The sequence below is a fragment of the Mirounga leonina genome, unplaced genomic scaffold (genome assembly GCF_011800145.1).
Source record: "Mirounga leonina isolate KUSES-001 unplaced genomic scaffold, KU_Mleo_1.0 Mir_168, whole genome shotgun sequence".
NCBI lineage: Eukaryota > Metazoa > Chordata > Mammalia > Carnivora > Phocidae > Mirounga > Mirounga leonina.
Genome location: NW_023270426.1, coordinates 45,409,857 through 45,430,382, shown reverse-complemented (window position 1 = coordinate 45,430,382; position 20,526 = coordinate 45,409,857). Strand labels below are relative to the sequence as shown.

At 38.0% G+C, this 20,526-nt stretch overlaps 1 protein-coding gene across 6 annotated transcripts; it reads right to left on the bottom strand.

Annotated features, from left to right (window-relative positions):
- Positions 1-1,317: 1,317 nt before the first annotated feature.
- UTP15 (UTP15 small subunit processome component) lies at positions 1,318-20,491 on the bottom strand. Of its 6 annotated transcripts, XM_035014631.1 has the most exons (15): positions 20,356-20,491; positions 18,871-18,914; positions 16,298-16,470; positions 14,381-14,473; positions 14,097-14,281; positions 11,518-11,696; positions 10,781-10,906; positions 9,041-9,176; positions 6,245-6,329; positions 5,389-5,538; positions 4,137-4,238; positions 3,578-3,711; positions 3,342-3,400; positions 2,772-2,823; positions 2,301-2,436 (listed from the first exon to the last, which is right to left on the bottom strand). In XM_035014631.1, the coding sequence occupies exons 3-15, from the start codon at positions 16,385-16,387 to the stop codon at positions 2,397-2,399; spliced, it is 1,431 nt and encodes a 476-aa protein (XP_034870522.1). In that variant the 5' UTR covers positions 16,388-16,470; positions 18,871-18,914; positions 20,356-20,491; the 3' UTR covers positions 2,301-2,396. The 6 variants fall into 6 exon arrangements, with proteins under 6 accessions (XP_034870519.1, XP_034870518.1, XP_034870521.1 ...); XM_035014628.1 differs by lacking the exon at positions 2,772-2,823 and having other exon boundaries at positions 1,318-2,436; positions 20,348-20,488; XM_035014627.1 differs by lacking the exon at positions 2,772-2,823 and having other exon boundaries at positions 1,318-2,436; positions 20,356-20,488.
- Positions 20,492-20,526: the final 35 nt, after the last annotated feature.

Sequence of the window (20,526 nt, the reverse complement as noted above, 5' to 3'; positions counted from 1 at the left end):
TGCTTGATCCAACAAGCAAAACCTTCCCAAGTACTTAACTCTTATGCATATAATAAATTAAATGTACACTGAGCTCCTAAATCCTCTGGAACATGTCAATATTTTTGCAGGTTTAGTAACATTTTAAAATACTTTTCAACTAAAATTCAGAAGTCTTAAAATCTGTTAGCCATTTTAAATTAGAATCCAAAGACCAATGCTACATACCGTAATATGCCTAATATGCCAGTTGTGTTTAAATACTTTAAATAACAAATACTAGTTTGTCCCAATGAATACAGAAGCTATTCCTGAAATTACCATACAGTATCGATGGCTATGGAAGTTGCATAACCTTCTTGAAAACTCATCTTCATTCTTGATTTCATCCAAGAACTGCAGCACTCAATGAAGTCCTGTTAAAGGGAAGTACTAGGTTTGGCCCCAGAGGGCAGGCCAGTCCCAGTGCCAGGCTGATGAAGCACTCAAGGTTGGGGAATTCAAGAGTGGGGTAACCACTGTAGCTAATTCAGCCTTAAATGAGAACACCAACACTGGATGGCTGCGGTAAGAATCATATAAAATAATGTATGGGAAAACCCTTGTCACATGTTACACACTTGATGGCAGCTAGTTTTAGACGAAATTTTGACTTCTAACTTTTACTAATATAGAAATTACCAGCATACTTATGAAGTTAAATATTTTTAAAAGTTTTTAAATACAAAATTTATTTAAATAAATTAACACTTCAAACATGAAGACAGTTTCTGACCTTGTCTAATGTCATAATTACTCAGGGAAGCAAACTCCTGGTTCCTTATAAGCCACTGTGCTGTAGGATTGCATAAATCAATTCACAAAAGGGAAACTAGGCCCTATTTTTGAGCACATCCCCTTTCCAGACCACAGAAATATTTTTTTCTGCCTTAAAAAAAATCTGAATTCACAGAACTAAATTTTAAGAGGAGATTCTCATTACAGAATCTTCCTTTAACTAAGGGTTCTTCTAACACAAGGAATGTTTGCTTACAGATAATTAACTACTTGAGGTGGAATACGAATTGGGAGAAGGTGGGAGAGGTAGCAAGTGTGAGATCAGTGACCTAACACTAGCCAGTGATTATCCATCAGGAATTCATATATCTCAGAAAGCCAAGAAGAAAATAAGAATATCTTTATAAAAAATATAACTTACATTGTCCTTAAAAAAAAAAAACAAAACTATTTTCCAAAACAAGCTACTCTAGCTTCCAGTTCTAAAACACAAGATGATTGTGGAGATTAGAGAAACAAAATCTAAATATAGATTACAGAAAATGGTTTTTAGAAGGGTAGGAAGCCATAAGATAAGCTCCAAACATCTGTATACAAGATTGAAAGGCTATTTATTATGAGAAAAATGGCAAATTTTATCACTCCTCTGATCTGAAGCAAGTTGAAAACTGGGTAGAAAAGCTGCATCTTGAGAAGGAAAAGAAACATGGTCCAATAAGGTCTATCTGTAGACCTTGTTCTGATGAGGACAGTCAAGATTAAAGGAATGAAAAAAAAATCTGGAATGGAGAGCACAATTTTTAGGTATCAGATCTGCCTCATCACACTCTTTGAATACATGTCTAACTAGTTCAGAGTTAAACTGTTCAAAGCTGGCCACTGATTTGTCATATTTGGAGCAGATGCAGTCCCATCCATTACCAGCCAAAGCAGAACACGTGACCTAGGATAAATGATAACATCAAGAAGACGGAGGCAAGATCAGCAAGGGCCTGGAAATCCCACAGTGATCAGAGTGAAGAGAAAATTTATTTGCTGTTGCCATTTCTTTTGCTGCTGTTGTTTCTCCAGGAGAAAAGTAAAAAATAAAGCCCTGTCCCTTTGGCAGCATTCCCAGTTGAAACCCTTTCCAGAGTTCTGAATGTCTAGCCAAATGTTGATACAGAACTTTGCTGTATTAAAATTAATATCACTTTGTCCAAGGTGAACAATATACTATGACCAAGACAACTGAGATCTTCTAGCCGAAGATACCATGAAATAATTCAAAATATTACATGGAAAACCATGTCTTAAAACAGGTACTTATTTTCCAATTCTAGATATTCCAGTCTCTTCCATAAAACTGCTTCTGTGAATAGTTTTTTGGTTTTTAATGTATCAGACAGATTCTCTTTCCAGTAGTTAATAGAATCCAATCTATTTCAAGTCAGTTGTTCATACAGGTCTCATTAAGCAGACACTATGATTCCACCTTCCTGTTCTCTAGAAAGCCATCAGATGTATGCTGCACCACCGAAGTGCTTTCTTTCCTTGTCATAGTAGCAAAAAGCATATCCATCATCCCCAAGGTTTCTAGGAGTTCTCTTTGGTAATCAATCTCTTTTTCTACAAGTCCTTGAAGTAACAAAAACTTTTTATCAACTACAGGTGACTGACCAATCACAGGAAGATATATATCTAGAAAGAGAGAGAAAACACATTAACTAGAAGTATCTTTCTAAACAGTAAATGAACAGCAGTAATTACAAAAAGTATAAAAATATTAACTATAAACACACTGAAAAATCTGTACTTATTTTACAATTTATGATTTACCAAAAAGAAACAATCCATCTGAATAAATGTATTTCAAAAAGAAATAATTACAGAAAGTACAGTGTGCAGTTTCTGACCTACTTTTTTTCCCCTTAAAAAATAGTCATGGTCATTGTAGATGTGTAAGCAAAAGTAATTTAATTACAATAACTCTAATCTCAGCAATTCAGTCAAACTACTGTAAATGTTTTACTTCCCTTAAAATCCAATGATATATGGGGTTGTTTGTTTTCTTCATGACAATCGTTACTGGAGATATGATAAAAACAAGGTATTGTAATCTATTTGATTTTATTATTTGACGACTCTATTGTATAAGCATGCTTGGATTTTTCAAGTTTTTTTTTTTTTTTTTAAGATTTTATTTATTTATTTGACAGCAAGAGAGTACAAGAGGGGGAGCGGCAGGGAGAGGGAGAAGCAGGCTCCCGCAGAGCAGAGAGCCCGACATGGGGCTTGATCCTAGGACCCCGGGATCATGACCTGAGCCAAAGGCAGTCACTTAACCGACTGAGCCACCCAGGTGCCCCAGTTTTTTGTTGTTTTTTTTTTTTAAGATTTCATTTATTTATTTGAGAGAGCAAGCAAGCAAGAGAGCACCAGTGGCGGGGAGGAGGGACAGAGAGAGAGGGAGAAGCAGACTCCCCGCTGAGCAAGGAGCCTGCCGATCCCAGGACCTCAGGACCATGACCTGGGCTGAAGGTAGACACTTAACCGACTGAGCCACCCAGGCACCCCGGATTTTTCAAGTTTTAACAACTACTTACCAATAATTATTTCAGCAGCATTGATCAAAACAGGGGCAAATCTTGGCTGAGACAGATTCCTACAAAGCAAAAATTTTACTGAAACTTGCCAACTTTAAAAAAAATCCTTAAAATAGATTTACTGAATTGTTCCATCAGTTCTCTACAAAGGTCAATCTAAAAGTAAATGTCTCTCATTTGAGATAAAGAAGGAGTTCAGATGCAAAATATATGGGTTTCATAGACATAAAACATACCGTATCAAAAAATTAAGAACACGACTGATTTCCTTTTCATCCCGACCTGCAAGGGCATTTGCAAGGACTCCTCTTCGATTTAGCTCCTTTATGATGGAAACTGTAATCTCAGGTGTCTTTATTGTACAACTGGGCTAGAAAAATTTTCAGAGTCAACATGAGCAGATAAGACAGCACAGTAAAAAAATCATAGTCTTGGAACTCACTAACAATTACCAAATTTAAATAGGTTTATTTATATCTTTACAGTTTTGAGTCACAGTAATGCACAAGGTAAGTAATAAAATGATTCTTCTAAAAATATGCCCTTGTAGGTTCATCATCTATAACAAATGTACCACTGTGGTGGGGGTGTTGATAATAGGAGAAGCTATGCATGTGTGGGGGCAGGGAGTCTATGGGAAATCTCTGTACCTTCCCCTCAATTTTGCTGTAAAACTAAAACTGCTCTAAAAAGTTAGTCTTAATTAAAACACTCATACATACACACACACACACTCTCTCTCACTCACTCACAGAGAGAGCATACTGTATATATGTATATACGCTCCTCACTCACCTCAAGGACTCTGTCAAGTGCCTTAGAGACCCGGAAATTTTTCAGATCCCTGTCATATAACTCCAGGTGTTTCTTTGATGGCCTGTTGATCAAAATGTCATCCTGTATGACAAAGTAAATTTATAAAGAAAAGTCAGTATCTGTAGAGAGTTTCGTTCAAAAAGAATTTTTTCATTGTGGATTTTTTTTTATACCTGGGTGGCCCTGAACTGTATAATGAATAATAGGCATATGCCCAGAATGCAGACTAACTGAAAATGGAATAATTTGCTACATCAATGTGTTCTTACTCTCCTATGATTTAACTTAGAACAGAAACACAATACCTCATTCTGGGAAAACATTACTCATTTCAATTCTCTTCACATGGCAGGCAGTATGACTTAGTAGAAAGAGAAAACCAAGATGGAAGAAACTGAGATTTAGTCCCAATGACTCTGGTTATCAGTAATGAGATGCTGGATCGACCAGAACTTATTTGCATCTCCATCTTCTCAAACGCCAAACGGGGACATAACTAGCTCTACTACTATTCAGGGTGGTTTAGGAGATCAAATCAGATAGTGTGTCAAAGACATTGTTTTGAATATGGTAAAATACTGTAACACTGTTATGATTCAGGGTATTAAAGTAGTCCTTAATTCCCCATTACTTATTTTTTTTTTTTAAAGATTTTATTCATTTACTTGAGAGAGAATGAGCTAGAGAGAGCATGAGAGGGGGGAGGGTCAGAGGGAGAAGCAGACTCCCTGCTGAGCAGGGAGCCCAATGCGGGACTCGATCCCGGGACTCCAGGATCACGACCTGAGCCGAAGGCAGTTGCCCAACCAACTGAGCCACCCAGGCGCCCCCCATTACTTATTAATAATGTCCCCAAACTAGCAATCTGAGAGAGAATTAATGTAGAGAAAAGCAAAATAAAGTTAAATCCCATGTGAATTACACTTTCCAGTAACATGCAGGGATGGTGTTGGCTACTCTAACAAACTACACTTTCTAAAAAAAAAAATGTAAGGGGCACCTGGGTGGCTCAGTTGGTTAAGTGGCTGCCTTCGGCTCAGGTCATGATCCCAGAGTCCTGGGACTGAGTCCCACATCGGGCTCCCTGCTCAGCAGGGAGTCTGCTTCTCCCTCTGACCCTCTCCCCCTCTCATGCTCTATCTCATTATCTCTCTCAAATAAATGAATAAAATAATTTAAAAAACTAAATTAAAAATAAATTAAAAAAAAAATGTAAGAAATATGCAAATACCCGTTGCTTCATGTAATTTTTTCCTTTAATAAAAGTTCGATATGCAGGCCTTCTTCTCCTGGGAAGAGAATCCTTCTTTGCTTCAGATTTCCGATGTTTAACACTCAGTATTCCATTGGTCATTCCTACAACTATTGTCTCATCTTCATGCTAAGAGCAATTAGAAAAATAAGTTAGTCTATTCCTAGCCCATCATTTATCTTAGTTTTTCCTCAAAACACCATTTATAACGTGTTTTCTGCTTATCCACATTTTCACCAAGAGTTCCAATCAGATATAGATATTCTGCCTAACAATGATCCATGCAAAAAGTTAGATAAATCACTTTTTCCTCCAGAATACTATTATATTGATGGAACATGTTATACCTGGTGTAAATTATCACTGTATAATAATACAGTTAATGACATCTTGGGAAACTTCTAAAATAATTTTTTTTCCTGAATCCTCTTACTAGAAAAAGGATTGCGTGATAGCATGACTTTCTACAATCTTGCCAAGAAAATATTTTGTAATAAGCTTTTCCTCTTCTAATTCAGATTTCTATATGATGTATTCAAATAGCCTCTTCTTCAATGGCTCATGAAACTTGACAGTGGACATTCCCAGATCTTGCTCTTAGTGTTAACAATGCCTACAGCTGTACTTGGTTTGAACCTACATAACAGTGGGCAAGACCTAAATCTCAATTCATACTAAATTTTTGGGACAAGTCATATAATAGAAATTGTCTTAACTATCTAATACGGCAAGAAGAAAGTAAGATTTACTCAAATACAAAGATAAACCCTAAAATTCCATTTTAGTTTAACAGACAAGGTTAGTGAAATCTTTAAAAAGAACTAAAAGTACTTACTGCAAGCGCAAGACTCAAAATTGAAGCTGCATAATCAAAACTGTGGACTACTTTATAGGAAGTCGTGCTATATACTTTCACCTTCCTAATAAAAAAGAAAGCTTTGTTACAAATCATCTAGGAAATGAGTATAAAATGCAAATTTCTGATTTTTTTTAGAAATTCAATGTATAAATATTAAAATTTACACAGCAATAAAGAAAAGTAATGATTAATAATATTAATTATAAATAATTCATCACTGAATCTCTTTTAAAAATGAACTATTAGAGCGCCTGGGTGGCTCAGTCGTTAAGCGTCTGCCTTCGGCTCAGGTCATGATCCCAGGGTCCTGGGATCGAGTCCCGCATCGGGCTCCCTGCTCAGCGGGAAGCCTGCTTCTCCCTCTCCCACTCCCCCTGCTTGTGCTCCAGCTCTCGCTCTCTCTCTGTCAAATAAATAAAATCTTTAAAAAAAAAAAAAATGAACTATTAGCAGTAGCTATGTTTATATAAAGACTTGACTAGTCACCAGAAGGACAGATCATGAACCAAAGACCATGAACCAATGACGATGAAACCTGAGAGTAAAAAGAAAGGTTGTTTCAAAGTACCTAGGAACCAAACCAGCAGGGTTTCTCAACATCAACGTGAGTTACACTATGGGCCAGATACTTCTTTGTTGTGGGGACTATTCGTGCACGGTAGGCTGGTCAGCAGCATCCTTGACCGCTACTCACTATACACCAGCAGCACTCCACCCCCAACTTCTGACAACATCCAAGAATGTCTCCAGATGTTGCCACACATCCTCTGGGAGACAAAACCTACTCTGGGTTGACAACTACTGTGAACAGAGCCAACTCACACTTGATTTTTGAGAGACAAATCTAAAAATGGAGCCCCAAACTGCCTAGTAACAGCACTTCAGAGACTACTACATATTTACATGATAAACTCCTTTGTGTTAAAAATACATTCTAGCTTTTATTTATTTATTTATTTTTAAAGATTTTGTTTATTTTTATTTATTTGACAGAGAGAGAGAAACAGCATGAGAGGGGATAGGGTCAGAGGGAGAAGCAGGCTCCCCGCCGGGCCGGGAGCCCGATGCGGGACTCGATCCCAGGACTCCGGGATCATGACCTGAGCCGAAGGCAGTCGCTTAACCAACTGAGCCACCCAGGCTCCCTACATTCTAGCTTTTAAAATAGGTATGCTTTTTTAAGATTTTATTTATTTGACAGAGAGACAGAGAGAGCACAAGCAGGGGGTGCAGGCAGAGGGAGAAGCAGACTCCCCACTGAGCAGGGAGCCTGACGTGGGACTCGATTCCAGGACCTTGGGTTCATGACCTGAGCCGAAGGCAGATGCTTAATGGACTGAGCCACCAAGGCACCCCACAAAATATGTATACATTTTTATAAACATACTGAAAAACCAAAGCTTTCCATTACAATGGAAATAGGAAATATGGAAATAAAATGACCAAAAACAAATAACTATGAATAAATCCTGGAACTGTGCCATAGTTCTAGCCACATGCTACTGAGCACTTGAAATGTGGCCAGTGAAAATGAAGAACCACATTTTTAATTTTACCTGATTTTAATTAACCTGAATTTTAATTTAAAAACTGAGGTAGTGTATGGGCGCCTGGGTGGCTCAGTTGGTTAAGCGACTGCCTTCGGCTCAGGTCATGATCCTGGAGTCCCTGGATCGAGTCCCGCATCGGGCTCCCTGCTCAGCGGGGAGTCTGCTTCTCCCTCTCCCGCTCCCCCCTCTTGTGCTCTCTCACTCTCTCTCTCTCAAATAAATAAATAAAATCTTTAAAAAATAAAAACTGAGGTAGTGTAAAAAATATTTTTCTGTTAAACACAACTATATTTCACTTTAATCACTAAATGTTATTACTGTATCATAGGACATGTATTCGATGCTTAACTTGTCTCTAGTTTCTCGGTAATAATTTTTACATCAATTACATATTGAAATAATATTTTAGATACACTGAACTAAATAATATATTATTAATGAAACCTAGTTCTTCTTGCCTTTTTAATGTGGCTACTAAAACATTTAAAATTACATATGTAGCCCACATCATGTTTCTGTTGGACAACACTGTTCTAGAACATTAACTAATAGAATACTAATACCTACTTAAAATAGTAATATTTGAATCACATAAATGTATAGAAATTTTCACATTAAGTTTTTTTTTCAATGTTCCATGTGAACATATTTATTTTTTTATTATGTTATGTTAATCACCATACATCATTAGTTTTTGATGCAGTGTTCCATGATTCATTGTTTGCGTATAACACCCAGTGCTCCATGCCGAACGTGCCCTCCTTAATACCCATCACCAGGCTAACCCATCTCCCCCACCCCCTCCCCTCTAGAACCCTCAGTTTGTTTCTCAGAGTTCATAGTCACATGAAGTTTTAAATTTGAAAATAAGCTAGGATATATACATATACTCATTATAAATATTTTTAAATATACCAATATACAATAAGGATTTTTAAAGAAACCACAAAATAACATAGATTATTTTAAAAGATCAATGTTCAAATGGTTCAATAAAATTCCTTAAGTATATAAGTTAAAGCACTAAGTTATGTCAAGTGAGAAAAAATTTTGCTGTATGTGAATAAAAGGTCAAAACTATTTTCAGCTGAAAAGATTTTTTTTTCCACAGAAATCATTTGACAGAACATTTACTTTAGCACAAATACTTCAGAAATAACTCATTTCCTTGAGCTGTAAATACTTGTACACTAGTAATAATAAAGGAAATTAAAATGCTAACCTATCCAGTGACCCAGAAAGTAACCTCTGTCCAGAGCTGCTCAGATATAAACATGTCACAGTTTTATGATGATTTTTCAAAGACACTAGCAACTGTCCTCCTTTCAGCATGTCCCAGATTTTAACATAACGGCCTCCTACAAAAAGAAATAATCTTTAGTTTGAAATTCTGCCTAAACATTCAATATTTTAAAGACTTGAAAAGCATTTTTCACTGGAGACTGTACAGCATGGAGGTGAAGTGAGGGGTCCCAGAGCAAAACTGCCTGGTTTCAGTGCTGGCTCTATCACTTAGTGAGTTTGTAACTGAGAATAATAATAATAGTTCCTACCTCAAAGAACTGTTTTGGGGATTAGATAATTGCATATTTGTAAAGTTCACAGAACTGCCTAGCAAAATAAAAAGTATAACCAAAAACGATTAAGAAAACTGTAATAAAATCATCCTGCAGAAGAAATTTTGTGTCACTATGGAAATGAATAATATAGTTATTCATTTGAAAAACTTCCCTATAACTTCTACTTTAAGAGTTAGAAGGTCCTTAAAGGCAATTTAATCCAATAGTTTAAAAAGAATTCTTTTAATACGGCATCTTTCATTTCATTAATATATTAGGCAAAAGTCTAGAAGGTAAAATAGAAAAACGAGCTGGAGAGGGAGAAGCAAATGTCTGCTCGATCCTGACTGGGAAAGTGGGGTTGGAAGCCAATTCATAGTCCCTGTCTCACCACACGTGGCAGCTCATGAGAGCGCAATTTAAAATAACTGATCCTATCCAAACTCTCATTTTCAAAGTCTATAGGAGTTGAGTGAAGGGACTGCCCAAGGTCATACAATTAGCTAGTGACACAGTGGAGATTAGTATACAGGTGTCCATTCTCCCTGTTCAACTTGAACTTATTTCCATTTCTCAAACTAACAGCAAGAAAAATGGATACATCCAGCCATGTTATTAATTTATTTTGAAATTAAAGAGGTACTGAGGAAGAAGTACAAAACAGGGTAATTTTTATTTGGATTTTAAAATGAAAAAAAAGCTACACACACAGCCATATATATGCTATAAATTATACATACTACCTATGTATTCTACTGTTAACACATTAATTTTGACTTGATAAGTGAAAAAAGCCAATTTACTTCTTCCACTCTAATTTTGAAAATGCTCTATGATCAACATAACAAAAAAAAAAACCTCAGTTCCAACTTGATGAAAAAATGTATCAAGACCCCTTTTGACTCCATGTTATATCCTCTTCCAGAACTACTGGCTATTTCCTGGGTAAAGTCATTTCAATCGAGAGACATAAAAAAAGACAAGCCTGATTCTAGAACGGAAAGAAGTGTGTTTTCAAAAGCTGTCACGATCTCTTAGGTAGGAATGACAGGAATACAACCCGGATTTTTGGTAAATACACAATGCAGGCTCTCAAGTTTTAAGATTTCAGATCTATCACTCTATCTTGGAAAAATTAGTTTAATAACTTTTATTTATCTCCTTAGTTGCAAAATAGGGAGAAAACTAATTACCATCTAGGCTCAATAATATGTATATAATAGCACAGTATCTGGCTCACATTAAGTACTCAATAAATAATAACTGCTGGCCTGCCCTACTTATCAGTTGACCAAAACCTAGGTATGCAATTCAAGGGCACAGTGTTAAATTATAAAAAGTAACTGATAAAAAAAACAACTGATTCAAGACCAACAGTATTGGAAAAGTAATTTTTAAAATACCTGCTGACGCCAGAAGACCTCCAGAGGGAAAAAGCAGGACACTTTCCACTGGCTGCCCATGCTCAACAGAGATCACACTCTTGTTTGTTCGTGTATCAAACATCTTCACAGTATGATCATAGGACCCTAAAATGCCAATTTTTGTATTATGTGAGTTTCATTACTCAAAACAATGAAAACTAAGTATGTGTGTGTGTATCCAAATATAAATCTTAAGAGGAGAAAAGACTTAGATGAAATTTTAAAGACACATAGTTACGTTCATGAAGGTGCACAGTACCTCCAAACTCTCTAGTACCACTGATTGTTTCCTGAAAAAGCATTATACCATACTATACTATACTATACTATATTATACAGGATCTTAAACTATTCGGATCTTCAAGCTATTATCACTACTGAATCACCTGGGAACCTTTGTGAAAGCACCCACAAACACCGCACTGCATTATCTTTGTTTCTTGGCTGCTGGAGACTCTGTGAAAACCAGAGTACTAAAACCATTACAGTTCTGATACTCATGTTTTCAGGGAAGCCTAATGCTTCCAAACACATTTGGAGGACAGTAAGAACAATCACTAAAAGAAGAAAAAGGAAATCAAACAACTAGATAAATTGAAACATATCCCTTTATGAAAAAATTTTTAAACTGCTCTATCCCAAATGAGTCCCAAAGCAGTATCAATTTATATCACAATTAAGTTATCAACTTCAGGAGGGAAAAACAGTTCACCAACCTGTTACAAACAGATCTGGGTTCAGTTTGCTAGCACATCCACACCTCACATAATCAGAATGTTCTTTGAATGTCAGAATTTCTTTGGAGTTTGGAATATCCCACAATTTAACTGTATAATCATCAGCCCCGGAGACCACATGGTATTTGTCTGCTGTAAAATCGACCGTATGAACTGCTCTAAAAGATCAAGAATCAATATATTAAAAAGCAAAAAAAATTCTATGTCACATAAAATACTCCTTTTCCCCAAATAACAATAAAAGCAGCTCAGTTTCAGGGAGTAATTGTAGGGGGAAATTATGAGAGAAAATCTTTAAAACAGGTGTTTGTCCCTAAGCCAATTTAAAATTTCAAATACCCCTACTCTATGAAGTTAAGAATAATAGCCGTAAAATTATATTTTCTAATACATTAACATTTCTACAAAACTGCTAAATAAATGTTCTAAATGTTGGAAAAAATGTACGTTTTTAATCTTTATTTATTTATTTTTTTAAAGATTTTATTTATTTGACAGAGAGAGACACAGAGAGAGAGGGAACACAAGCAGGGGGAGTGGGAGAGGGAGAAGCAGGTTTCCCGACAAGCAGAGAGCCCGATGTGGGGCTCGATCCCAGGACCCTGGGACCATGACCTGAGCCGAAGGCAGACGCTTAACGACTGAGCCACCCAGGCACCCTGTACTTTTTTTTAAAGGTTTTATTTATTTATTTGTCAGAGAGAGAGAGAGAGAGAGGGAGGGAGAGAGAGCACAAGCAGGCTCTCCACTGAGCAAGGAGCCCGACGCAGGACTTGATCCCAGGACCTGGGATCATGACCTGAGCTGAAGGCAGACACTTAACAGACTGAGCCACCCAGGCATCCCATAGAGCAAAGGTACTTTTAATTTAAAAAATTTCAAAATGGCTGCATAATGCAGCCATCAAAAGGAATGAGATCTTGCCATTTGCAACGACATGGATGGAACTGGAGGGTATTATGTTGAGTGAAATAAGTCAAACAGAGAAAGACATGTATCATATGATCTCACTGATATGAGGAATTCTTAATCGCAGGAAACAAACTGAGTGTTGTTGGAGTGGGGGGTGGGGTGGGAGGGATGGGGTGACTGGGTGATAGACACTGGGGAGGGTATGTGCTCTGGTAAGTGCTGTGAATTGTGCAAGACTGTTGAATCTCGATCTGTACCTCTGAAACAAATAATGCAATATATGTTAAGAAAAAAAAAAAAGAAGAAGGTAGCGGGAGGGGAAGAATGAAGCGGGGGAAATCGGAGGGGTAGATGAACCATGAGAGACGATGGACTCTGAAAAACAAACAGGGTTCTAGAGGGGAGGGGGGTGGGAGGATGGGTTAGCCTGGTGGTGGGTATTGAGGAGGGCACGTTCTGCATGGAGCACTGGGTGTTATGCACAAACAATGAATCATGGAACACTTCATCTAAAACTAATGATGTAATGTATGGGGATTAACATAAGAATAAAAAAATAAAAAATAAAAAAAATTTCAAAATGGATAGTTCCTTACAAAATTCTAAGAAGACTTGCCATTAAGTAAGATCATGTTAAGTGAATTTCTGTTATATTTTAAATGTTTCACTGATGGGGAAAGACCATCCTGATAATATACTATAAAAAACACTTGAGATTTCAAATCAGTAGCAAACCAGATAATCTTGATACAAAGTTTTGTTTTTTGTTTTTTTTTTTTAAAGATTTTATTTATTTATTTGAGACAGAGAATGAGAGAGAGAGAGAGCACATGAGAGGGAGGAGGGTCAGAGGGAGAAGCAGGCTTCCCACTGAGCAGGGAGCCCGATGCGGGACTCGATCCCGGAACTCCAGGATCATGACCTGAGCCGAAGGCAGTCGCTTAACCAACTGAGCCACCCAGGCGCCCGATACAAAGTTTTAATATAAAACTGCCCTGGCCATTTATCACATGGCAAAATATTAACTTCAAGAAGAAAAAAAAATCAACCTTCCAACTTAACTTCAAAATGAGAACCTCGAAAGTAGTCCAGCCCATAGAGTTCTCATTTATAGTTGTGAGGTTGCCTTTAGAACTGTGGTTTGTAACCTCGACTGGTCACAGAACTCACTGATTAGATGAAAGCTATAGAAAATCTCCCTAGACAAATGTACATTTCTTAAATGTCACATATAATTCTAGGGAATTCATGAGCCCCACCAAACTGGACCATAGGACTGGACCAGATTAAGTACTCTGTCGCACCTGGGTGGCTCAGTTGGTTAAGCGTCTGCCTTGGGCTCAGGTCATAATCCCGGCGTCCTGGGATTGAGCCCCGCATCGGGCTCCATGCTTAGAGGGGAGCCTGCTTCTCCCTCTCCCTCTGCCTGCCTGTCTGCCTACTTGTGATCCCCACCCCCCTCTCTCTGTCAAATAAATAAATAAAATCTAAAAAAAAAAAAAAAAAAAGATTAGGTACTCTTAGAACAACCAGGAAAGAAAGTATACACTGGTACATAATCTTCAGAGAACTGCTCTATGTTTTTATTCAAAGTCCAAAAAACAAATAAACAAAAAGCTTACAATGACAAAAAAAACAACTCTTACTTAGTATGACCTTCAAACTGCCTGAGGGGCGCTCTCCCACTTATATCGAAAAGCTGAACTCCACCATCTTCACTGCCAGCCACAAGCAGTCTACCATCCTGACGAAAAGTAGCACAGTATGCCGTGTCTTTAAATCGGGAAAAGGTTTTTATAGGTTCTTGAGAGTACCGGCCATAAATGTGAATCTACAAAAAGATAAAAAACACAGTATTTAACCAGATGGCTCAAGATCAGTAGTAAATACCAACGACACAAAGGGAAAATAAATTTAATATTATATTTACCCTTGAAGAAGCTGTGACAGCATAATTATATGGAGGCTGTGGAGAAAAATCTACTTTTGACACGGCACCAAACTCCTTGATTTGAACAGGGGTCTTAATAAAAAACAATACAAAGGATTAACAGAGTTACAACTGGTAAGACCTTTTAAACATTACAAAATTTCTTACTGATCATTTCTCTTTGTTCTTAATAACATTTACTAGGATATATTTAATATGAAGTATGAAGAAAGCAAAAAAGGTTCAAATGCCATCACCCAGACTATCCTGGTTGCCATTAAAGTACATAAATATATGGCTGGAAAACCATACCCCACTCTTTCTCTTTAGCTGTGGAGTTTTCTGCAATTATTGCTAGGGGGAAAAAGAGTTCTGTCTGTACCAGAATACATTTAACCATGTATTCTGTAACTAACACAAAGATCATACCATGCAGGCTGTTCTGCACCTTGCTTTTTTTCCACTTAATAACTCATCTTAGCTTTTTATATGATCAACAGATTTGCCATCCATTATATGATACATCATAATTTACATTACCAATCCACTACCGACACAGATTTTTCAAAAATTTCTAGTATTAAAAGTAATACTTTATAATAAACACCTGTAAACGTATATTTTAGCAAATTTGGGGGAGTATATCATTGAGGTAAGTTCCAAAGTGCAGAATTTAAATGGCTAAAAGGTATCTTTATCATGATAATGTCAAATTGCCCTCCAGAAAGTCTGCACCAATTTTCTTCTCTCAAGTAGCAATGATGATTAAAATTTTTCATTTCAGCCACTATAAGAGATGAAAAATAGCATACAAATTACTGTTTTAATTTATATTTCTTTAATTATGAATGAAGCTGCAGCTCTTTGATATATTTACTGGTCATTTAAATTTCTTGTTCCATAAACATCCCAATTCCATTTTTCTATCTAATTGTTCATTTTTTTAAAAAAATTATTAAGTCTTTGTAGACAGTCTAGAAGAACTAATTCTGCATCACTTCTGTCTTAGTTTTATTTTTTTGTGTGTGCTTTTATGTCTTTATTTATTCACTGAAGTATAATGGACACACCATGTGACATGAGTTTCAGGTGTACAGCAGAGTGGACAGCGCTGTATGTTATGCTGTGCTCACCCCAAGTGTAGCCACCATGTGTCACCAAATAATGCTATTACAATACCACTGACTGGATTCCCTATGCTGTGCCTTTCATACCCATGACTGATCCATTCCATAACCGGAGCACTGTGTACCATTAGGAGAACCAATGGGACCAGCAGGTCCTGAAGAGATGATGAAGACCTACTTCTACAGGAAGCAAGCAAGAATGGACCATAGGCTGCATGGCTGGGGTCACAGCCCTGTGAGCCTTTTTTTTTTTTTATTATGTTCTGTTAAGCACCATACATTACATCATTAGTTTTTGATGTAGTGTTCCATGATTCATTGTGTGCCTATAACACCCGGTGCTCCATTCAGTACGTGCCCTCTTTAATACCCATCACAAGGCTAACCCATCCCCCCAACCCCCTCCCCTCTAAAACCTTCAGTTTGTTTCTCAGAGTCCATAGTCTCTCATGGTTTGTCTCCCCCTCCGATTTCCCACCCTTCTGTCTTAGTTTTAGAAAGGCAAAAAAAAAATCTTGCATGTAAGATTCAAATTCAAAAATTTATTTCATTCAGCATTCATTAATCATCTATTCTTTGCTAGGCACTTGTATGATTAAAATCATTAAGCAGCATGGACTTTTAATTTAAAATTTCCAAGAAAAAATACCAGATATCAAATTTTCCACCCAAACTGTAAACTGCTGACAGATTCTTCTTAGTTATTAGTTCTCTATTACAGTATCCAAAGTATAACATATGCTGGAGAAATAAGCATAAATGCAAACCCCTCATTACCATCTACACTTACCTTATAGTTGTTCCAGTACAGTGTGTCTTGGGTGATTTTTTCACCAAGTACAGGATATGTCTGAATAGCTGCAGGCTTATAACCAGCCATAATTTCATATAATTGGACTGTTATCCAAGGGTAAATAGTTTGAAATTGACGTTAGAAATAATTACAGTGACTCTGCTTTATGTCTGAAAAAGAAAATATTTTATATAAATATATTATTCTTAAACCTGTATAGTTACCATTTTCACTCTGTGTCTTTTCAAAAGCCTGTGTGCTAGCTTATAAATTAGTGACCAATAAATCATTTAATTCTAACAAAGAAGAGACAATCTAAAGGAAGCAGGTAGAATACAGACAGGGCTACCAAAGTACACCATCCACTCAGCTATACAGAGGCTGTACACAAATGTTCTCACATCTAACTAACCAATTTACAACACATGGAAATAAATCTGGCTCAGCCATCCAGTAGCCAAAGCAGACAAAGCAGACTGGCTTAGACTGTTTATTTATTAATAACAGAAAACATTAAGGTGAAAATGCAAATACAAAAGTTTCCTGAAACTAAATTTAGGACAACATTTAATCTATATGAACATAGACTAGGGTCTTGACTGCCTGAAAGCCTTAGCAATACCAAGAAGGAAAACAAAGCTAATATTGTAACAGAGAAGCTTTAAATTTAACAGCTTAAAATAAAATTAAAAGCTAATATTCTGATGCAGAAGTTTAAATTTAAAAGCTTAAAATAAGTTAATATTCTGATGTAGAAGTTTTGTTTTGTTTTTTGTTTTTGTTTTTGTTTTTTTAAGATTTTATTTATTTATTTGACAGAGAGAGACACAGCGAGAGAGGGAACACAAGCAGGGGGAGTGGGAGAGGGAGAAGCAGGCTCCCTGTAGAGCAGGGAGCGCGATGTGGGACTCGATCCCAGGACCCTGGGATCATGACCTGAGCTGAAGGCAGTCACTTAACCAACTGAGCCACCCAGGCGCCCTCTGATGTAGAAGTTTAAATGTAAAAGCTTAATTTTAAAAAGTTTAAACAGTAAGAAAAGAAACAAGAATAAAGCAATTCTGAAATTAAATTCTCAATTTAAATAACAGAATAGGATAAAAATGAATTAAAACTTTTAATTGGGGCACCTAGGTGGCTCAGTCAGTTAAGCATCTGCCTTCGGCTCAGGTCATGATCCCTGGGTCCTGGGATCGAGCCCCATATCGGGCTCTCTGCTCTGCAAGGAGCCTGCTTCTCCCTCTCCCTCTGCCTGCTCGTGCGCTCCTTCCCTCTCTCTCTGTCAAATAAATAAATAATCTTTTAAAAAAATAAAATAAAAATAAAACTTTGACATGGAATTAAGCCAAAATGTCTCTCCAGGACTATTCAATTGCAAAAGAGGTTCATTTTATCAGTGGTGCAACTCATCATCTATTTCAAAAAGCCTGAAAACAGTACACCAGTAACACCAAAATAAGTAGGTATGACATATTCTAAAAGTTCTTTTGATGAAACATAGCAATCAACAATTAAAAGAAGGAATCTTTTCTATTCATTCAAGTACCTACAATGTATAGGACACTGTTCTAGGCTCAGGACATACAATGTTGAGTAAAACAGTGCCCTCACACTCTCCAATAGTCTCCATTTTAGCTGGTGATCGGCAGAAGCCAGGAATATGGAATCAGCCTTGACTTGTCCTTCCTCTTCACTTATAACATCCAAATAGTTAACAAGATCTGCTGATTTTACCTCCCTAAACTTCATCATGTCCACTCCACAGCTCTAACTCAGATCTCATCTACAGCAATAGTGCAGTACAAAGGGCCCCTTGACTCCCTCATCCATCTTTGAAATAGCCATCAGCAAGACCTAACTACCCAGCAAATCCAGCTTTTGCTACAAAGCACAACACTGCCTGAAAACAAAGGTCCTAGCTCCTTAACACGGCTTGTGATCTGGCCCTTACTTACCTTTCCAGCTCTACCTTTTTGTTATTCCCTTTAACACACCATGCTCTTTCTTCTCTCACTGTCTCTGCTCATTTGTCCTCTTTGCCAGGAATGATCTCTACCCACTTCCTTTTTATCTTTTAAAGCTCAACTCAAGGATCATATCCTCTATCCTTCTCTCTACTCCTAACTCCACTTCATTTTGCATATTTCTGTCTGTGTGCATAGTAACACTGAATTTGTAATAATCTCTTTTTCCCACTAAACTAACATTTCGTATCTGGAAGATTTTTTTTAAGTGCTTAAAGAAAACTTGGGGAAGGAAAGAAAGGAAGCACTGTGCTGGGTTCTATGGAAAAACACAAAATTAAAGGCACAAGTGGTGTCTATAATATGAACACTGCTACACATCAAGAGTCAACAAACTTTTTCTGTAAGGGGCCAGATGATAAATATCTTAGGCTTTGCAGGCCAACAGGCAAAAATGAACAGTATTATGTAATTACAAGGAAGCAAGCAAGAAAAAAAAAAAATCCCAATTTTTTACTAACAAAACCGCCCAAGTAATTATGAGTACAATTTTATGTTTATGAATGAAAAGATCGAGAATTTTGAAGGGAAAAACATTTCACTTACTTCTGGTTCAAGGTGTTTCCTATCATCAGACTGCATATATTCACCTGTAAAAAAACATTCTAGGCTCGCTGGCTGCCTGATGAAAACAGTCACCCGGCCAAATCAAGCGCGCAGGCCTCCGACCTTTACTGTAGTACAGTACATTACTAGAATATCAGCAAAGGAGTACATAACTCTGCCTTGAGAGAAATAGTTTAAAGCTCTAAAAGTTTACAAGTGAGGAGTGGGGACGCCTGGGTGGCTCAGGTCTTGATCCCAGTGTCCTGGAATCGAGACTGCATCGAGCTCCTTGCTAAGCCGGAAGCCTGCTTCTCCCTCTGCCTACCACTCCCCTTGCATGTGCGCGCGCTCGCGCTCGCTTTCTCACAAATAAATAAATAAAATCTTAAATAAAAATGCAAGTGAGGAGTAGTAGCAGTGGTTTGCCAGATTAAAGTGAGATACAGCACTGGAGGTGAGGGAGGGGGAACATGACACCATACAAAGGCGTGGAGGCAAGAAATGATGTGAAAATGATCAGGGAGAGGTCAAGAGCCGGAGAAACTGGGACTAGACTAATAACAGATACTACGATATAACGCAAAATATCAAATATATGCTATAAATAACGTACAGAGTACTAAGAGCTCCAAACAGCTTTTTAATTCTAACCGGCGGCTCCCAGAAAGATTCAAAGTGTGCATTTCTTTTTCTTTTTTTTTTTTTTAAGATTATTTATTTATTTATTTGAGAGAGAGAGAGAGACTGAGAGAGAGAGAGCATGAAAGGGGGGAGGGTCGGAGGGAGAAGCAGACTCCCTGCCGAGCAGGGAGCCCGATGCGGGACTCGATCCAGGGACTCCAGGATCATGACCTGAGCCGAAGGCAGTCGCTTAACCAACTGAGCCACCCAGGCCCCCCTCAAAGTGTGCATTTCAACTGGGCCTTGACATCTAATATTAAAACAGACTGACCTCTTTTTTTTTTTTAAGATTTTTTATTTATTTGACAGAAGAGAGACACAGCGAGAGAGGGAACACAAGCAGGGGGAGTGGGAGAGGGAGAAGCAGATTCCCCGCCAAGCAGGGAGCCCGATGCGGGGCTCGATCCCAGGACCCTGGGATCATGACCTGAGCCGAAGGCAGACGCTTAACGACTGAGCCAGCCAGGCACCCCAGACTGACCTCTTAAGATGGGCACAAGCGCGGGGGATAGGCAGCATTCGAAATCGAGAGCACATCATAAGCAAAGACAGAGATGGAAATGCGCCCAATGCCTTGGAGAGATGCGGGTTAATAATGGTGCACAGGAGGAGAGGATGTGATCGTAGAAGAGGCAAATCTACGTCGAAGTTAAATCGCGGGGATCCTGAGAGGCTGGTTAAGGAATTTTAGCCGTTCCGTGAAGACTGGGAAGCCCCAGAGGAGCATGCCGGACACCAAGGAAGGCCCGACTTGAGCCTGAACTACCCCCACTGGGAGCCGCCTTCACCTACGTACCGCCTCACCTGCCCCGCGGGACACTCTGCGTCCAAGGAGAATTTCTTGGATTCCGTCTCTTCCCCGGACTCTTGACGCTCACTTGGGGAAGATCACGCGGACCTTCCACGGAGCCACCAGCACGCAAGACACGAACAGTCAGGCCAGTCGCACAGAAGTGACGTAATGACGTAAGTTCA

Coding starts and splice junctions, on each gene's coding strand:
- UTP15 (XM_035014628.1), bottom strand. CDS start 16,387: ATGGCTGGTTATAAGCCTGCAGCTATTCAGACATATCCTGTACTTGGT. Junction 14,474..16,297: donor TGTACTGGAACAACTATAAG/GTAAGTGTAGAT, acceptor TTTTTTATTAAG/ACCCCTGTTCAAATCAAGGA. Junction 11,697..14,096: donor CAGTTTGAAGGTCATACTAA/GTAAGAGTTGTT, acceptor TTGATCTTTTAG/AGCAGTTCATACGGTCGATT.